This window comes from Lutjanus erythropterus, chromosome 22 (genome assembly GCF_056507025.1).
Source record: "Lutjanus erythropterus isolate fLutEry1 chromosome 22, fLutEry1.hap2, whole genome shotgun sequence".
In the NCBI taxonomy this organism is placed as follows: Eukaryota; Metazoa; Chordata; class Actinopteri; order Lutjaniformes; family Lutjanidae; genus Lutjanus; species Lutjanus erythropterus.
In genome coordinates this window covers 23,477,973-23,498,164 of record NC_139338.1, presented here as the reverse complement: position 1 = coordinate 23,498,164, position 20,192 = coordinate 23,477,973, and the positions used below count along the sequence as shown (strand labels likewise).

The 20,192-nt window shown below is 38.2% G+C and overlaps 1 protein-coding gene across 1 annotated transcript; it reads left to right on the top strand.

Annotated features, from left to right (window-relative positions):
- Positions 1–934: 934 nt before the first annotated feature.
- gnsa (glucosamine (N-acetyl)-6-sulfatase a) lies at positions 935–14,504 on the top strand. Its single transcript, XM_084710800.1, has 14 exons — positions 935–1,239; positions 3,181–3,240; positions 3,411–3,617; positions 5,660–5,725; positions 8,114–8,212; positions 8,749–8,916; positions 9,048–9,130; positions 9,401–9,519; positions 10,508–10,611; positions 10,779–10,880; positions 11,523–11,633; positions 11,737–11,847; positions 11,991–12,151; positions 14,408–14,504. Exons 1-14 carry the CDS (start codon positions 1,060–1,062, stop codon positions 14,481–14,483), a joined length of 1,647 nt encoding a protein of 548 aa, XP_084566926.1. The 5' UTR covers positions 935–1,059; the 3' UTR covers positions 14,484–14,504.
- Positions 14,505–20,192: the final 5,688 nt, after the last annotated feature.

Genomic DNA, 20,192 nt, shown 5'->3' with positions numbered 1-20,192 from the left:
TTTACAGTATACATCTGTACTTGGTGGGACTGCAACTAACAGTTCTTTTAACTGGCAATTAATCAGTCAGTTATTTCAAAGAAATTCAGTCTACGGTCATAGAGGAGTAAAGAAACCAGAAAATATTCACTGCAGAAATGCAGAAATTAATGTAGAAATAAATAAATGTAAAAACATGGAAATAGCCTTTTGCAATGCCAAAATGTATTTAATTTTTATTTATCAATGTATTTATTTATATCCGCTTTTTGTTATTCATTTATTAAGTTATGTATGCGTCTAATTATTTATTTCTACGTTAATTTATTTGTATTTTTGTACTTTTTTGATACAAAAACATGAGGAATACAGTTAAAAATGTACCATTTTTTTCTTTTCTTTTTTTTTTTTTATTTAATTGATGAGATTTGTAAGGCATTATAGATGATCAAATCCCAGTGCCTCTCCCTGTTTTAGGTGTTTCAAAATACAGTTTAATTTCATTTGAAAACTGCTGAATACTGGCTTTCTTTTAGACTACTTACTTTTATACAGATACAAAAAACTTCCCATATAAAACTGATTTTTAAAATCAAACATGACAAAATCATTTTTCCCTGATTTTTTTTTTTTTTTTTTTCATTTTTTGTAAATTAATGTCAGTCTCATGAAAACGTGTATAACAATCTGCTAACAAAATAATGGTTGTAAGTCCCCCCAAAAAAGTTCTCAAAGTGATAAAATAAAATGATTTTTTTTTAATTAATAATAATATTTTTAAATTGTCATCATTGGCGTATTTATCATTTATATTTTTATTTCTATACTTATTTATTTTAAAGACAGGTATCTCATTAGTCATGCTGGGGGCGTCGCGTCTTCAAGTCAGCTGACTCGGGCTTCCGTAGCGGAGCACCACGTGACCAGGAAACAGGGAAGTGTTGTCTCAAACAAACAGGGCCGAGTCTGTTCTTCTTCTTCTTCTTTTTTTTTTTTTCCTGCAGAGAGGACTCACAGACAGTATTTATCGCCGTGATAAGACACAGAGCGGAGGGAAGAGGCGGACAGCTTCTGTAGTTTATGATTAAATTATTAAAAATGGGCTCGTATCGCTCGTGTCCGCTCGGTTTAGTGAATTGTCTCCTAATCTGCGTCACTTTGTGGAGCCACCTGAGCAGCGGGGTGTTCGCCAAATCTTACCGGAGACCAAACATTGTTCTGATCCTCACAGACGACTTAGACATCGCTATTGGTGGTCTGGTGAGTTGATTTTTAGTATTTTCGTGCTTTTATTGGATGTGGTTTATGTTTTTTAAGGGGCCCATCACAAAGTCGTGACTTCGTGTTATTTACATCTCGACTCTGTTCAAGTCAGGTGTGGTCAATTGAGTTAATGATTCAACTAGACATTTAGTCCAGTCAGATGAAGCTGACTGCTCACATTCCTCCTGGTTGGTGGACACATCATTGAGGCATGTCACAGAGTCAGCAGCCTGATCTCAAATCTGCTCCCACAGTTTACAGCAAACACCCCCCCCCCCCCCCCTTCTCAAAGCCCTCGTCTGGACACATACATCCAGATTTCATCGACAAAACTTGAACGTTACATGCATGACACCCTGGTAGACTTTTGCCTCCTTCACCAGGCTTGAAAAATCCTAAAAACTGAAACACTAAAACAATTTTACTGGTATTTCCAAGCTAGAGATCAGCCAACATGTTGTCTAAAGCTTTGTTACATCAGCTATGTTGGAAAATTGTTTGTATATTATGTGATTTGATCGGTCTGTACACGTGATATCTATTGCATGTCTGCCTGTACAGGGAGAAGGATCCCTCCTCTTCGGCTCTTGCTGAGGTTTTTTCTGTTTTTTTTCCCCTGTAAAAGGGTTTTTTGGGGGATTTTTTTCCTCACGCGTATGGAGGGTCACAAGGACAGAGAGTGACATACACTCTACAGCAGTGTTCCCCAACCCTGGTCCTCAGGGACCCTTGTCCTGCATGTTTTAGATGTTTCCCTGCTCCAACACACCTGATTTAAATAATCAGCTCATCATCAAGCCTCTGCAGAAGCAGAGGGAGAGGGAGCAGGGAATCAGGGGTCCCTGAGGACCAGGGTTGGGCACCACTGCTCTACAGATTGTAAAGCCCCCTGAGACAAATCATGATTTGTGATTTTGGGTTTTATATATAAAAATTTGACTTGACTTTGATCACTCGGATGGACCATTATTGTTTATTCTGATGATAATTTTCTTTGCTCTATAAAAGGTCAGAATATAGCAGTAAAATGTCCCTCATTATCCCCCAAAACCTTCTTCAAATAGCTTGATTTGTTCAAATAAAATTCACAAAACGGTTTACTTTTAAAAGAGTAAAAATTATTTACATTTGTAAAGCTTGCATGAGTTGTTTTTTGGTACTTTTGCTTAAATAATTAAAATTAATGGCAGTCACCTTGTCAAATATTTCACCTTTCATCTTTTCAGCTCCAGTCATAACACTTGGTATAGATTAAAATATGTTTTAAATCTATGGATGCTCAATATAGATACTGATAACCGATAATTACCATTATAGAACCTGCAGTTCATGCACACCTGAGACTAAGATATATCACTATAACAAGAAAAACAAACAACAGTTCTAACTCTTCAAATGCTCATTTATTTTTTTCTTGTAAAGTTCATCAAAAAATATACTTTGGCTTTCAGAGAGCATGAAGAATTCAGTTTAAATTCTCTCTGTTAAAACAGATACTGTCATCTGCAACCAATACATCAAACTTTAGTTGAGTTGAATATTCTGATCAGTTTAACTGGAGGTTATTTAAAATCACTGTGACACTGGGATTGAGGGAAAAAGTGTAAATGCATTAAATTCTTTCTTTTAAATACTTAATTACCTGTTAGGCTGATGAGGGATTGTCTCTCCATTTTGTCCAGAACCGTGTGATGTGGTCTGGTATAAATTATTCATTGCATGCAGGGTTTGTGAACTGGTATTCTTTGAATTCGCAGAGACGAGGCTGCATCTCAGTCTGGCTGCCTTCATGACTAAGCTTGTTTTCTATAGAGAGCCCACAGCATCAGCACCTAACATGGATGCTGATGCTGTGTCGTGACACGTTACTCTGTTAATGTCGGTTCATTGATTAAAACCAAACTATATTTGAATGTCTCGTCTCTCTTGTCCTTCCAGAGTCCACTCAACAAGACGAAAAAACTAATCGGTGATGCAGGGATATCATTCACAAACGCAGTAAGTATCATCGACATCATTATTGTCCCTCTCACTGTAATTTAGTGGCTGAAAAAGAAGCTATTAGTCTCGCAAAACAATCTGTAAGAAAGGCTCCACAAGCCACTTTCCATCTCAGAACGGAGCCATTTTCCACCTCTCATCCCTCTCTCCTCCGTCTATCCCCTCAGTTCGTTGCCAGCCCGCTGTGCTGCCCCAGTCGAGCCAGCATCCTGACAGGGAAATACCCCCACAACCACCACGTCATCAACAACACGTTAGAGGGAAACTGCAGCAGCGTGGCCTGGCAGAAGAGCGAAGAGGCCCACACCTTCCCCGCCCTGCTGAAGGCGAGCGCCGGCTACCAGACCTTCTTCGCTGGGAAATATCTTAACCAGGTAAGAGACGATACGACTCCATAAACAGCCTTTTTATTGGTTAATACAGACTGCAGTGTGTTTTTCTGTTCGGAAACTCCTTAAATAATAAGAGTACACATGATATAATATATACATTTGCATTGGATGTAGTGTTACTTTGTTAAAGAGGAAAAAACATTTATCTGAGGAAAGAAGGAAGTGATGAATCATTTCTCTTAATGGACCAGATGTGTTTATATCTGCTAATTGCACTTCCTGTTGTTCATGAACCTGCCTGTAAAAGAAACTGCTTCAGGGTTAGAGATGGAAACGCCACTCCCAGTATTGATTATGTTTATGGATTCGTTTCTTTTTCGATCCCTTATTGGCTTCCTGATCAATTTCCTGTCTGGAAAAAAGTCAGTCACAGGTTCTCGGCGTCATTGTGACCAGTTTATCATCTCTGAGTCTGAACACTGTGTAGAAACTGAGTAGAAAAAAAGTCATGCATGTGACTCAGGGGAGCAAAAGCTCCACTGGATTAAATTAAAGAATATTTGTACAGCTTTAGTTTTCATTCAGGGTTTCTTACTCCAACAAAAAAATCTGTTCAGCCTGCCTGTATTGTGTTCATGTTGTCATAACACAGGATGTTTGCCCTCAGTAACAGATATTCTATTGATTTTAAGCCCATGTTGTGGAGAAAGATGTTTCAGCATGTTGCTGAAAACATCATTTTACAGACATTACAGCTCGCTCTTTTGTCTTCTGTCTTCATGACATGAAGCCACGCTTTGGACTGTTTCTTTCTCTGTGCCGTGTCTCCTCAGTGTTGCACTTTTCCAGCAGCATGAGTTTGATGTCATTGTTTTGCAATGTGCAAATGCTCGGGACAACGTATGTAGGAGGTCATGTTAATGTTGGCTAAATTCTGCAAAAATCTCTATTTGTTGCATCTGGCAGTTGTGGTGGCATTGCAGCAGGTGCTTCGCCATCTGTTGCCCTGGGAGGGGGGTCTGCACTCTTCTTGTTAATTGTGGAAAAAGTCACAAGATGTGCTTTCATGAGATTTAATGCCATGATGAAGTCTGACTGTGAGAGCTGCTTGTGATAAACAGACGGTCAGAAGCAGAACTGGGACGTCTGCTTACCAATTTCAAAGCCTTTTTGTCTTGTGACGTCTTTAAAAGTCAAACACAGTCAACTTGTGAAAGAGTAAAACTGCACAGAGTAGTTGATGGCCTCAGCGGACAGATGAAAATTAGCGTCATAACTTTGGGAGAGATTTTAGATTCTTACATCATTACAACTTTTTTTTTTATCTTAGGAAAGTAGGAATAAAGTCAAACCTTTTTTTACTCAGAAAGATGAAGAAATACACTCTTTTATTACTCACCGTTTAGACTGCTACTGAACTACTGATAAAGTCTGCAAGAAATCTACAGCTAGTTCAGACTGCGGCCCGAGTCTTAACCAAAACCGAACACGGATCACATTATCGCACTGCTTCAAACACTCTCCCAGCAACCTGTAGTTTTTAGAATTTCATGTTCCAGCCAGATCGCTGAGGTCCTCAACACTTTCCTTTAAAACGTTCGTTATATGTTCTGGTGAGAGCGTCTCCTGTTTTGTTGACCTTAAACTGTGGAACTCACTTCCTCTGGACATTCAGATGACAAGCTCAGTGTTTTTAAAGTAAAATTAAAGACCTGTCCCTTTAATCTGGCTTTTAATTTTTAATTGGTTGTAATGTTCTTTTCCATCTCCTTAAAATTTCTAGATAATCTAATTTCAAAGTCAAATTGAAGTTGACCGTCACGCAGCCATCCTCTAACTAAATTTCTGTTGTTGTTTTTATTGTAATTCAGATAATCAGACTGTTGAAAAATGTGTCAGATCTGATTTTGCACATTTATCCACGGTGGTTGACAGAAGCTGTACTGTATCTACTTTTGTAGCTTTGTTTTTAAACATATTTTGAACAGTTTTCTTCTTATCTTGTTCTTTTCTGCTGTAATGTCAAATTTCCCCTCAGGGATCCAAATAGTCTTATCTTATTATATATTGTTTGTGTGTTTCAGTACGGGCACTCAGACGCTGGCGGAGTCGAGCACGTTCCTCCAGGCTGGAACTTCTGGGTCGGACTGGTGAGTCGGAAACTTTTAACCTTTCAGACATTAAATCTACCCCGAGGCTCCTTCCTGTCTGGCATCGTGGACCAGATTTAGACAGAATAAAGCTTCTAGCCATTAAACCGGCCATGTCAATAAAAACCTGATTAAAATCCAGCGCAGCTCAGTTCAAGAACTTCCAGACAATTCACAATACCATGAAGATTGTGACATGTTGTTTACAGGGAGTTAAGGCAATGATGCACAAAAAAACTCCCAGACTTTTCTCAGACCATTGTTTTTGGTCTATAATTGGTCTGTAATGTAAAGTATTTCCATATTACACTGATTATCTCGTGTCGTGTTAACCATAGTCGTCTAATCATCGTCCTGGGCTCCACTGGACAGTTTTAATAACTCGTAATTGATTAAAGGTTGTTCAAAAAGGTTCTTAAAGCAGGTTCTTAAGGAGAGAAATAAAAGTTTGGGTGTGTAACAGTGCTTCATAGTTCAGTCTACTTCACGCGTCACTCTGAAGTTGATGTGACTGGAGTCTCTCTGCAGAAGAAGCCAGACAAACAAACAGGCTAAAATTAGATTTTCTTGAATTTCCTGTACGTTTCTGACTGGTGCACAGAAGTCATTGTACAGAGGTCACAAACAGCTGCAGGGAGACGAGTTTATCTTCACTGTTATTGAAGCGGTCTCGTGACTCGACGGCTTATCGTGAAACACAGAGGCGGACTGATGCGGTTTGTATGGTTTCGTTCTGCAGAGCGGGTCGAGTGGACGCCGTGTCAAACGGCCACCGTGACGCCCAGAGTGCTGATCTGAAAAAACCTGTTGGATCACATGTCAGCTCAGTACATGTGACCATGATTAATCTGAAATGAAAGTTTGTAATCTGACACTTCACTTTGAGAAAACACTTGAATCAAAGGGAACAGTGAGGAGTTAAAGCAGCACTTAAAGCAGAATTTCATTACAGAGCAGCTTGTGTCACAAGTGTACAACAAGAATAATCAGTTTCCATGACTGTATCCACTTTACTAAGTACAGTACGCTGCTAAATTACAGCACATGCAGTCAACACTTGAGGAAAGCCTGTGAGTGCTGACCACTTAAAGACACCCTATGAATTTGCTGTTACTCCACCAAATTATTGTTTTATTGTGCTCCATATGCAGCCTCGGTTCAGTGTTTTCTACAAAGATATTCACTAATAAGGACTAATCCTAATTCATTGTTTTCCACAACTCTGTACAATAAAAATTTAAGAAATAACTACAGTTAATCCAGTTTAATAAAAACTTTATTTTGAAGTGGGATAAACTATTGTAGAATAAAGCCTAATCAGAATCAGAATCCGCTTTATTGGCCAGGTATGTGTACACACATGACTCCTGGTGTACTTCAACACACAGTTCTTGGTTTAACTCAAGGTTTTTCCAGCAGCAGAAGTGTTCAGAAGGGACTGGTACAGTCTGGTAAAGTAGAACTACTAAAGATATCAGTCACTGTTCTTCAGTTCCAAAGAATATTTAATCAAACAAACTCTGATTAGCACCCAGTGAAACTGATTCACTCGTTTTTGTAGCTTTTACACACAAATGACAAAGTTTTCAGGCATAACAGAGCAGCACCGTTAGATCAGATTCAGCAAATATGTCTCATTAAAGCAAAAATAAATTATGGGTTAGGATTAGTGCTAAAGGGCGACGTGTTCGCTGTAAAATGATCAGCACTGGTTTGCACCAACTTTTGGTAAGTTCAAGTCGACACGAGTCTTAATGACCACAAGTTAGTTTGTAATGAAAGCAGCTGCTAAAATTAGTTGCACCACGATTACTTCAGGCATAATCTAACCAGGGTTGCTAATGATTCATCATTAAGAATTTAACCAATAACAAAATTGTTGTGTGTTGTTGAATAAGGAAACTTTTGCGTTTTAAATGCACAAAATTTGCAACCCTACTTCGGACATGAAGCCTTAACTCCGGCAAGTTGCCAGTCAACGATCAAAGACGGAAGTTTCATCGTCATGGTTACTGTGAACATGAACTTTTTGACTGGCTCGTACCACTTGGCATCGTAGCACATCAAATTCAGCTACATCAGTATTAAAATATCATATCAGTGAACTTGGTCTGTATTGGATAACTCACTAAAATTACTACAATATGTGAAAAAATGATGCTGTGCGGCAGAAAAAAACAATCTGACATTTTATGATTTACTCACTAAGGACAACTGTACTATTTTATTGTATTTATTTAAGTAATATATAAATCACAACTTGGTAATAATTTATGCTATCAGCCGGCTGAGTTTGAACTTTCACAGCTGGTGCAACAGACTAGAGAAGTGTAAAAATGCTCAATTTCAAAATAAGAGTATGTGATGGATGTTGTTTGTGTTTTCCAGGAGAAGAACTCTAAATACTACAACTACACTCTGTCGGTGAACGGAAAGGCTCAGAAACATGGAGCCGACTACAGCAAAGATTACCTGACGGACGTGCTGGTGAGAAAACCGACGCATTTTACAGTTCATCGAATCAAAGACCCGAACATGATTCCAGTTTATTGTTTAATGTTTTATTTTTAATACATGTTGGCTGGAAATGTTACAATGTTACACAACTAATGTCATATTAACAGTTGACATTCTTCTCTTTTAAGAATTAATACTTTGTTGCATTTATGTCTTTTTGTGTTTTAAAAGTTTAAGAAAAGTGGAAAAAAGAGTTATTCCAACTTTAAAGGGACATTTCACCCCAAAATTAAAAATACAGTTGCCCCCTGGCCTGCAGTCTGTTTATCCTTCTAGATTTTTGGTGTGAGTTGCAGAGTTTTGGAGAGATCATTTCCAGACAAAAATGTTAGACAGGTCTGGACGCTGATGTAACAGGGGCAGAATGTGTCTCGCTGAAATAAGCAGGGACGTCTCTGAGACAGGTGTCATCTGGATGGCAGCACATGTTGTGTACCTTTCAGCATTAACGGGCTTCACAGATACATCATCAGTTTTTCTCTGTGTCCCTCTCCCGTCTCTCTCAGGCCAACATGTCTCTGGACTTCCTCCAGCATAAATCCAACTTCCAGCCCTTCTTCATGATGGTGTCCACGCCGGCCCCCCACTCCCCGTGGACGGCGGCTCCTCAGTACCAGAACCGCTTCAACACTACCAAGGCTCCCAGAGACCCCAACTTCAACATCCACGGGAAGGTAGGACTTCACGTGTGACTTTTTTGACCCTCCAGTCACGCCAAAATACAAATTAAGCAATTAAATACATCCCACCCCATGTTTTTAGTTGATTCAGTAGCCAGCATGTTTACTTTCTGTCTCTTCTTCAGGACAAACACTGGTTGATCAGACAAGCTAAAACCCCCATGACCAACTCATCTGTTCAGTTTCTGGATGATGCTTTCAGGAAACGGTGAGTTTTCGCCTTCCTCTTTCTGCCCTCGTCTTAATCTTCCTCAGCTCCTCTGTTTATCAGCTCTCCTTTCTCCTCCTACTTCTTCTCCTTCTTAAGGTCTTACATCCACCCATAATAAAAACTTTTACTTAGTTTTTGCCTGCTGATAAACATGGCTGTTTGTCTGATAGTTGTTGGACTGTTTTATGAGGTGTGTTTTTATGTAATTTGTTCCTTCGTTCAGTTTGGTTTGACGGCAGGTGTCTTGTTGTTCATCCTCGCCTGTAGGTGGCGAACCTTGCTGTCAGTGGACGACCTGGTGGAGAAAATAGTGAAGAGGTTGGAGGTCAGAGGTGAACTGGACAACACATACATCTTCTTTACCTCCGACAACGGCTACCACACAGGTATGTAGCTGCACACACAAACATCCACACACATTAAAAAAAAAACAGAAATGTGTAGCTGCTGTCAAGAAGCAGATGTTTTCAATCCCGTTTATCAAATCTTTGTCGACAGATCTGAGTGAAATTAAATTTGGACAGAAGTAATAAAGTGTGGATGGAAGAGCGTGCAGGCATTGATTTTTCAGATTGGTCCCAAAAAGGAGAAACATGACAGTTTAATTGAGTTTATCACTTAGGCTGAGAGTCTGCAACCTGCAGCTCTGGAGCTTCAGTCGCTCCCTCTGATGTTTTTTTTTTTTACCATTTTAATTTTCATTTATCGTCGTTGTAGATCTTTGAAGAAGTTGAGAAAACTTAAAATTTCAAGGCAACGTACTGCAATAGATGTTTGAGTTTTGAGCCCAACTCAAATCTTTGAGTTTTACAAACTCAAAAAAAAAAATTATAGAGCAGATTCTTTCAGGTGAAAGTGAATGCTAGGAATTTTAATATTTACAATGACAAATCAGGTTCACAGCTCATAGGCCTGTTCTGCAGATAATCAGTGGAAAAAACTTAACTGACCCTTGTCATTTTTCTGGAGAGTTAAAAACAGACCAACCCTTTTTCTCCCAAAACCTTTTCTACCGTCTCACCTGCTGCCTGTGTTCAGTCACAGAGGGTCTCTGCTGACTCAGGTGGCATGAGTCTCCCCTGGTTTGGAACAAATCTGTAGTCAGCTGTACTTTGACAGGTATACTAATCAAATCCAGCCTCTCAAGAGACATAATCCAATCATACATTTTTTAATGAAGTTGATAAACGTCTTTGGAACTGACAGCAGGAAAAACATACACAGACATTTTAAAGATGAAGTACGCTCCTTCTTTATGTCAAACATCACAAGTTCACGGCTCATTTTAATGTCAATCGGTTAAAGTGAGAAAGAAACGATCCAGACAAAGAGGTTTTAAGTTAAAGTGTTTCTGGTTTCTTTCCTCGGTTTCAGGTCAGTTCTCTCTTCCTCTGGACAAGAGGCAGCTCTACGAGTTCGACATCAGAGTTCCTCTCATGGTCAGAGGACCGAATATCAAACCCAACCAGACCAGCCAGGTACACACACACACACACACACACATTAATTTAGGCTACTTTTGACAAGCCTTAATCTCCAGGAAACTATTGGGTTAATTTTGAAGAAGATGAAATTAAAACAGGAAACACACTGATATTACATTCATGCAGCTGACTTAAACCAAATGAATCCCTGTTTTTGTCAGATGCTGGTGGCGAACGTCGACCTCGGTCCGACCATCCTGGACATCGCCGGCTTAGACGTCAACAAAACGCAGATGGACGGCATGTCCTTCCTGCCCGTCCTGGTGAGATCACTGAGCTCAGTGTTGTTTTTTTTTTCTTTTTCAGGGCCTGATTGATAAAAATAGACGTAATGTCATCATGAGGACGTAGAGGTGAAGCATCACGCTGCCAGCCTGTGATTTCACTTAATTCATTCTGTTAAAGCTTAATATCGTTAACTCTTTAACTCGGTCATAAACAACATGCCTTCTTTCTCCTGTTGGATCGTTTGCACGCTGGAAAAACACAAAATCGGCACCAAAATTTTCACCTCAGCTAAATCAAACCCAGAGATGAAGATGTTTTTTATTTGCCTGGTTCAGACAAGAGTCCTGCTCACATTTAAATTTTATATTGTTATATTCATGTCAAATCAGATCAAGTTCACTTTATTATGAAGTGTAAACAAAGTGGCAGTTTAGTCCAAACTACAAATATCCATTGTTTTTAAAGGAGCAGAGTATTTAAACTCATGTTTTTACTTTGTCTTTATTTCTGCTCTTGTGCTGCTGCAACACCTGAGTGTTTCTCTGAGGAGCAATAAAAGCTTCTCTTATTTTAGACCATTTCTAATAATAAAGTGGAAATAATGTTATAGTTGCAGAGGTGAAATTAAGAAAATGAGTGACATGAGTGAATGGTTGTTTCTGTGTCTCTGTCACCAGGAGGGGAAGATGAACAGCAGCAGCTGGAGGACAGACATCCTAGTGGAGTATGAAGGAGAAGGAAGCAACGTGTCCGACCCAGCCTGTCCTCTGCTGGGACCAGGAGTGTCGGTACGAGACGAAACTTTAATAGTGTGCAGGAAAGAAGGTCTAAAGAGCAGGAAAACAAAAAACTAAAATACCCCTCTTTATTCTGCCTGTCATTTTTCTGCAGGAGTGTTTCCCAGACTGTGTGTGTGAGGACTCGTACAACAACACGTACGCGTGTGTGCGCACCGTCGCCCCCTCGACCAACCTGCAGTACTGCGAGTTTGACGATAATGAGGTGCAGAGAAAAGTCTATTTTACAGTGTTTACAGTGAAATCACTTTCCAGTGACCCACCTTTTCTGTATGGTAAAATGTAATAGTCTGGCTCCATCTGGTGGTAGCATGAAGAATGACACTGTGGTGTGTTTGTCCCCTGTAGGTGTTTGTAGAAGTCTACAACGTGACAGCAGACCCCTACCAGCTGTCCAACATTGCAAAGACCATCGACCAGGAAGTCCTGGAGAAGATGAACCATCGGCTGATGATGCTGCAGTCCTGCGCCGGACAGTCGTGTCGGACACCCGGCGTCTACGATCCAAGGTCTGTTCCGCACCAACATACTCAATAGTTTTACTTTAAAGTAGCAGGTCTATTTTACACACACACACACACATTCCCCCACACATTAAAAACTAGTCATTTTGTTGTTGACAAAAAGTTTATTTTGCACCCTGCTTCAGGTCATAAAAGACAGAGAAAAAATGGAAAGAAAACACAAAAACTAGGCACCTGATTCCTGTTAAATAACTGGAGAAAGCAGAAAAGGTTCAACTACAGTTTGCATTTTTGTTTTATGCAGATCAGATGTTTTAAATCTGAATTCTACCACTTCAAAGTTTTAAAAACAAACACCTAAAAGATCTTTTTTAGTAGCAGTAGTAGAAGTACTAGTAGTAGTAGTGTTAGAAATAGTAGTAGTAGAAGGAGTAGAAGTAGTAGTAGTAGCATGTCTGTGAGTATTCTCATTCATCCAGGTCATGGTACTCATATCAAGGTTTGTAGTAGGCAACTGGACTTGATAGAGTTTTTGAAGACGTTTCGCCTCTCATCCAAGAGGCTTCTTCAGTTCTGCCTGACTGGTTTGAGAGTTCAGGTATTAAACCTAATGGGGTCGTTAGTACCTAGGGGGGCATGTGACTCGTGAGTTTCACTTGGGGGGAGGTGTGAATGAGAGTCGTTAAGGACTCTGCTGTCATGTGACTTGTTAGGGTCACATGATTTCAGGTGGGTGTCCAACTGCCTGGGGAGTGATCTTAAGACTGCATTGTATGTGGCAGATAAACTGCCTCAGACCTCCTCCTCTGTTGAGAGATGGCCGTTCCAGGTTAACAAAAATGGCTTCTCTCAAACCACTGAATAGGCGCATGGCACAACACAGGAGAGCCAGTTCCTCAGGACTCAGCAGTCCATCTACATCTAAAAGCCACAGGACAGTCCTTTGAGGATGACAATGTCCGTATTTTGGCCAGGGAAGACAGATGGTTTGAGAGAGGAGGAGGTCTGAGGCACAGTTTATCTGCCACATACAATGCAGTCTTAAGATCACTCCCCAGGCAGTTGGATACCCACCTGAAATCATGTGACCCTAACAAGTCACATGACAGCAGAGTCCTTAACGACTGTCATTCACACCTCCCCCCAAGTGAAACTCACGAGTCACACAATGGAGGGGGGGGCACATGAGTCACATGCCCCCCTAGGTGCTAATGACCCCATTAGGTTTAATACCTGAACTCTCAAACCAGTCGGGCAGAACTGAAGAAGCCTCTTGGATGAGAGGCGAAACGTCTTCAAGAACTCTTATCAAGTCCAGTTGCCTACTACAAACCATTATATGAGTACCATGACCTGGATGAATGAGAATATTCACAGACATGCTACTACTACTTCTATTTGTAATACTACTAATACTGCTCCTTCTACTATTACTGCTGCTGCTAATACTACTATTACTACTTCTGCTACTTCTACTATTACTACTTCTACAACTACTGCTGCTAATACTACTACTAGTACTTCTGCTACTACTACTGCTACTTCTACAACAAACCTTGATATGAGTAGTAGTACTAGTAGTATTAGTAGCAGAAGTAGTAATAGAAGTAGGTTTGAAGATTTCTCCCATAGAGTTCCATTGTAAAAACTATAAATGTGAGAAAGCTCAAAAGTAATAGCAGCCATGTCCTAAAAAAGCTGAACAGATTAGTAGTTGAATGGTTTAAATAGCATAAAGTATGAAGGAGTTGAAACGTCAAAAGGTACAGAAGTAGAATAATAATAAAGTAATTTAGTAAGTAAAGTAATTAGTAAGTAATTAGTGGGAATGCCTTTAAAACGATATGACATTTTTACTTTGTCTCAGTTTCTGTTGAGATTGTCTTCCTGTAATTAGTGGGAATGCCTTTAAGCATTCCCACTAATTACAGGAAGACAATCTCAACAGAAACTGAGACAAAGTAAAAATGTCATATCGTTTTATTTTACGGGTCCATTATTTCCGACCAATTAAATTTCCAAGAAAGATAATTTGAACCAATTATAGGGAAAGTAAAAAAATGTTCTTGAGAGAAACTCATTTTTAAATCTTTTTAAATATTGAAGAGTCTTTAGTCTACACTAAGAACTAATTAAAGGGACAGTTCAGATTATTTTAAAACAAGTATTTGTTGGACTTCCAGAGTAAAAAAAACAGTTTCTCCAACGTGTTTAATTTGTTGGCTCTTTGATTGTTTTTCTCTTGCTCTGAAAATGATCCCTTAACACATCAGCATTAACTTCTCTGTTTTGTTTTCTCAGGTATAAGTTCGACCCTCGACAGATGTTCATGAGCCACAGCTGGCGGCTCAGCAGACTCAGACAGAAGATGAAGTAAGAAGAACCGATGAAGGACGAGGAGAAGATGGATGGATGTAGGGAAGGAGAAGACGGAGGAAGAAGGGCTGTATTGTATTTTGTATCCAGCCTTTCCTGCTGTTGTTGCCTTGTTTTTTCGGGCCTCCTGAGCCAGTCTCTCTTTCTAGATGAGGATGGAGAAGGGATCACACGGGGCTGGGGTTTTTGTTGGAATAGGCAGGTTGCCATAGAGACAGGAGGCCTCTCTGGGTGCAGGATCCACCTGTTCAGCTTCCAGTTCGGGCTGCCGTTCAGCGAGTTTGTCAGTAGGTGCGCAGGGAAGCCAAATTATTCAGGACGGATTTACAAGTAAGCCATTAATTCAAATCCTGGAAAAAAAGTTACTCATTTCTTATGAATTCATGACTGTTTTTCCGTCTGCTGAGAAAATTATATCCATGATCCAAACAGAAGGGAGTTTACAGAGTTTTTTTTTCTTCTACTCGTCTAAATACAGGGTGCCTCGTTGTTGATTTTTGGTGCATTCGGATGATCCTAAGATGGAGGAAATTTCTATATTTATCACCAAGAAGTCTCAAACGGTGGAGAAAGTGATTAACGTAAGCTGTTACGCACATTCATAACCTGTACCATTCACTGCAGGTCGTTTTCCTTCCAAATGTAGCGCAAAATTTCACCAAATTTTCAGAAACTTAGCAGAAGAAAATGCAAATTAATGCTTCTTTACATACTGTCATGTGAATATTGGCAGCTGGACTGTTCAGAAACCCCAAAAGTCCAAATAATGTCATAGAATTTGTGTTTTCGCTGCAATGGGCGTTTGCTTCCAGGCTAACATGCCGTTGAGTCCAGTGGGACATTTTTCAGACTTTTGGTGTTTCAGAATAAAGGGCTGTTGGAACAAAAGAGCGCCACCTACAGGAAGTCCAACAGACAACACGTCACAGTCATCTCACAGAAATTAGTGCCTATTGACAAAGATGGAGATCAAGGCCTGCATTTAACCCCCCAGCCATTATTTTCACAGTCAACACTACACTAGATAATTGATTGAATAATTATTGACTGTTTTGTTTTTTTTGTTACAATAAACCAGGTGGACAGAAGAATCGCTCGGCTGAAAATTTAACAAAAATGCCAAATTTCTTTAGCAAGCAGCGGCGAAAACGATTTTCAATCAAATGTATTTTAGTTAAAAAGGAAGTTTTGTTACTAAAAACTAGACCAAGAAGTGGTTTCTAAGATTTGGTAGCTCCACCAAGGCGATGTTAAATTTAAGAAAAATCTGATTTAACGCCTCACGACTGAAGCCTTTAAGTGTTTCCAGCAACAGACGAACATAAATGTCACATCATTTCAGAGATTTATCAGGACTGTGAGCTGTTCAAGCACCTTTTTCAGTTAATTTCAAATTAATTGTCAACTTTTCTTTTTTTGTTAATTTATTGATTTCTTTTCCTGTTGGAATTTTAGTCCATCACATTTTGTACATTTCATACTACGTTTATTCAAGTCCCAACTGACAGAAAAACAACTATTTCAGTAATGATTTCATGTTAATAGCGTTTCGCTGAGCCAGATTTTAGTACAATACTGAGATTAACCCTCAAATGGGGAGGAGGAAGTGGTCATTTTAGAAAGACAGAAGGTAAAATCTCACCAAAAAGTCTTTTCTCCATAATCAGGATTTAAGTTTTAGTTTGGCAAGAACTTAACTCCAAATAAAATGTTTAATTTGATCCGTATTTTAAGATTTTTTAATGCGACAACTCCTTCAAACTTTAAGGGAACTGATTTTTTTATTTGGATTTGTGCCATACGGTACATTTAGACAACAACAAAAAAAGGAAACACTAATTTCTTAAATCTTTTTGCAGCCCTGCCTTGAAATTTCTGTCACTGCTGAAACACGTTCCTTCTGTGGGGAATTTTAGATATATTTTAGCTCAAAGTTGCCAAAAGCCTGCAGTGATACATTCATTTTTAATTTACGATTAAATCTGCAGATTAAAATCCAACCAAAGATCTAATTAGGGGGCTTCAGAGGGAAACTCCTGAGTATTTAGTTGCAGCCAAGTGACATTCAGAAAGTCGAGCGACGGTTCATCTGCATGACATTTGTTGTTAAAGACCGAATCTTTTTTTTGTGTGTTAATTTTGTGAAAGACTTTCTTACTGACAAACTGGCTGTTAATTGTGAATTTCTTTTGTCCACCTGTTCCACTGCTTCTGTCGTTATTCTTGGATAATTCGCTCATGCGGCTCTTTCTTCCTCTGTAGTCGGTTTCTGTTCTGACTTTAATGTGACGACACTGAGATTTAAAGTCCCGTGAGACTCGACACACAATGTGATTATTTTTTCCTCCTGAAACTGATCACTTTGTTTCAATTCACTGATGCACTTTCCAATCTGTCAGAACTGTTTTGTTGTTTTTGGAACCCTTAGTTTTATTTTTCAGAGCAGTTTTTGATGATGATGTATTTTAGGCTTGTGTGTTTTTGTCCAAATAAACAAATTTAAAAACATCACAGAGGGTTGTGCTTATTTAATCTGCAAAATTATTATCTCATTTTAACTTAATTCTTCCACTTATATTACTTTGTATTACGGCAAATATAAATAAAGTAGAAAAGTCCTAAAATGTCTCGAGTCTGTAAATGTCAGGACTTAAAAAGATATTTAGAGATTAATTCATGATATAATACACATGAGATGTTATTATTTACTTTTAGAGAGATTTTTTCTTTAGCAGCAGATAACCTGTAAAATTGAAAGCCTTCTTTATGTACTGACCTTCATATCTTATTCACTATTGATGGGAAAAGTTTCTTTCTTCACTCATTCAAATGTAAATTTAATATAAAATATTCATTTTAAAAATCTAACGTTACAGTATCTGTATTAATAGTTTACATTTCGCATCAAAGTCAGTTTACAGGTGGAAAACTACAACATATGTGTAAAAAGTTGTATAAAGCCTTTTTTTGTGCTGATAAAATGTCTCAAGTGATGTCACAGGAGTCAGTGTTGGTTCAGTCTGAAGACCACAAAAAAGATCTGAGGGTTTGGAAAGTGAGCTCACCAGACCTCTGTAGCTGCTCCTCATCTCTGCTGCAGGCTCGAAGCTAATTTAGCTGCTACATTATAATTTTTCTAATTGAAATGCTAGTTTATTGGTTAAATAATAGTTTTAGCTCACCATTTTTGGGACACTGTCTTTTGCAATAAATGACAATGTCCAAGTTTGATCAATGCAACATCCACATGTTGGCTAAAAACCTTAAAAATGTAAAATCCAGGAGCACCACAAACGTCCTCGTAGCTGCTCAGTCATGTACAGAAACTTGTCCAAGAATAAAAAAGAATAAGCCTACGTTTCGTTTTCCATGTTCAGCTGTTGTCCGTCATCTGCTCTCCCATCCCTCCAGGAAGGGCAGGAACGGCAAGTCGGTGCTGCCCAGGTACGTCCTCCCCCGGTGCTGGAAGACGTCACTGATGGCCCACGTCAGGCGGCCTTCAGGATCGTGCAGCGTTCCCACGATCTGGCCGTCCAATCCCAGCTCCAGGACCAGAGCGTAGCGTGGCAGCAGGAGGTTGTACCAGCTCAGAGGGATCACCTGGAAACACAGAGATGATCAGATTAATGGAGTCACAGTCTGATGACATACAGGAGGCTGAACTGTGAAACAAACTCAAGATGAACCAGAAACTGTCAATTAATGAATTCTATTCTTACTGTTAACTATCAAAACTTCATAGGTCATTTTTAGATTCATGCGTTTTTTTATTCACATAACAGCATAAATTTTATTTTTTTACACACATACATACACACATACTAACATACATACATACATAAATACATACTAACACATGCATACTTACTGACATACATACATTCTAACATAAAGGCATACTAACATACATACACACATATATATACTGACTAACATACATACATACTAACATACATGCATACATACATAAATTCTAACATACATACATACTGACATATATACATACTAACATATGTACATACATGCATACTTACTAACATACATACACACATACCAACATACATACACACATACATACTAACATATGCATACTTACTAACATACATACATTCTAACATACATGCATACATACATACTTACTTACTACCCTACATATATACATGCATACTTATTAACATACATAGCAACATACATACACACACACATACATACATACATACTGACTACCCTACATATATACATGCATACATACATACTTACTAACATACATGCATACATACATACATATTAACATACATACACACATACTAACATACATACATACATACTAGCAAACATACATACATACATACCTACTAACATACAGGCATATACACATACATTCATATATACTAACATACATACTGACACATGCATACCTACTGACATACATACATACATACATACATACATACATACATACTAACGTACATACATACACAGACATATATATACTGACTAACATACATACATGCATACATGCATACCTACTAACATACATTCTAACATACATGCATACTTACTTACATACATACATACTAACATACATACATACATACTTACTAACATACATACATGCATACTAACATACATACATACTAGCAACATACTAACATACATGCATATACACATACACACATACATACATACTTACTAACATCCTTACATACATACATACATACATACTAACATACATGCATACATAAATACTAACATATGCATACTTACTTACATACATACATTCTAACAAACAGGCATACTTACTAACATACATGCATACTTACTTCCTAAAATACAAGCATACATACATACTAACATACATGCATATACACATACATACATACATACATACATACATACTTACTAACATCCTTACATACATACATACATACATCCTTACTAACATACATGCATACATACATACTAACATGCATACATACTAACATACATGCATACATAAATACTAACATATGCATACTTACTGACATACATACATTCTAAAATACAGGCAAACTAACATACATACATACCAACTAACATACATATTTACTAACATACTAACATACATACATGCATACATACATACTAATATAAATACATACATACTAACATACATGCATACATACATACCTCTTAACATACATACATTCTAACATACATGCATAATGTATACTAACACATACATACATACATACATACATACATACTAACACACATGCATACATACATACTTACTAACATATATAAATACTTACATACATATATACATTCCAACATACATGCATACATACATATCTAACATACATACTTACATTCTGACATACATACACACTTACTAACATACATACTTACTAACATACATGCATACATACATACTAACATACATACACACTTACTAACATACATACACACATACATACTAACATACATACATACTAACATCCATACATGCATACATTCATACACACTTACTAACATACATGCATACATACATACATATTTACTAACATACATGCACACATGCATACCTACTAACATACATACTTACATACTAACAAACTTACATACATTCTAACATTCATGCATACTGAACTGTGAAACACAGTCTAGATCAAACAGAAAGTGCCAATTAATGAATTCTATTCTTACTGTTAACAGTAGAAGTACCAGG

Coding starts and splice junctions, on each gene's coding strand:
- gnsa (XM_084710800.1), top strand. CDS start 1,060: ATGATTAAATTATTAAAAATGGGCTCGTATCGCTCGTGTCCGCTCGGT. Junction 1,240..3,180: donor ACATCGCTATTGGTGGTCTG/GTGAGTTGATTT, acceptor TTGTCCTTCCAG/AGTCCACTCAACAAGACGAA. Junction 10,612..10,778: donor AACCCAACCAGACCAGCCAG/GTACACACACAC, acceptor TGTTTTTGTCAG/ATGCTGGTGGCGAACGTCGA.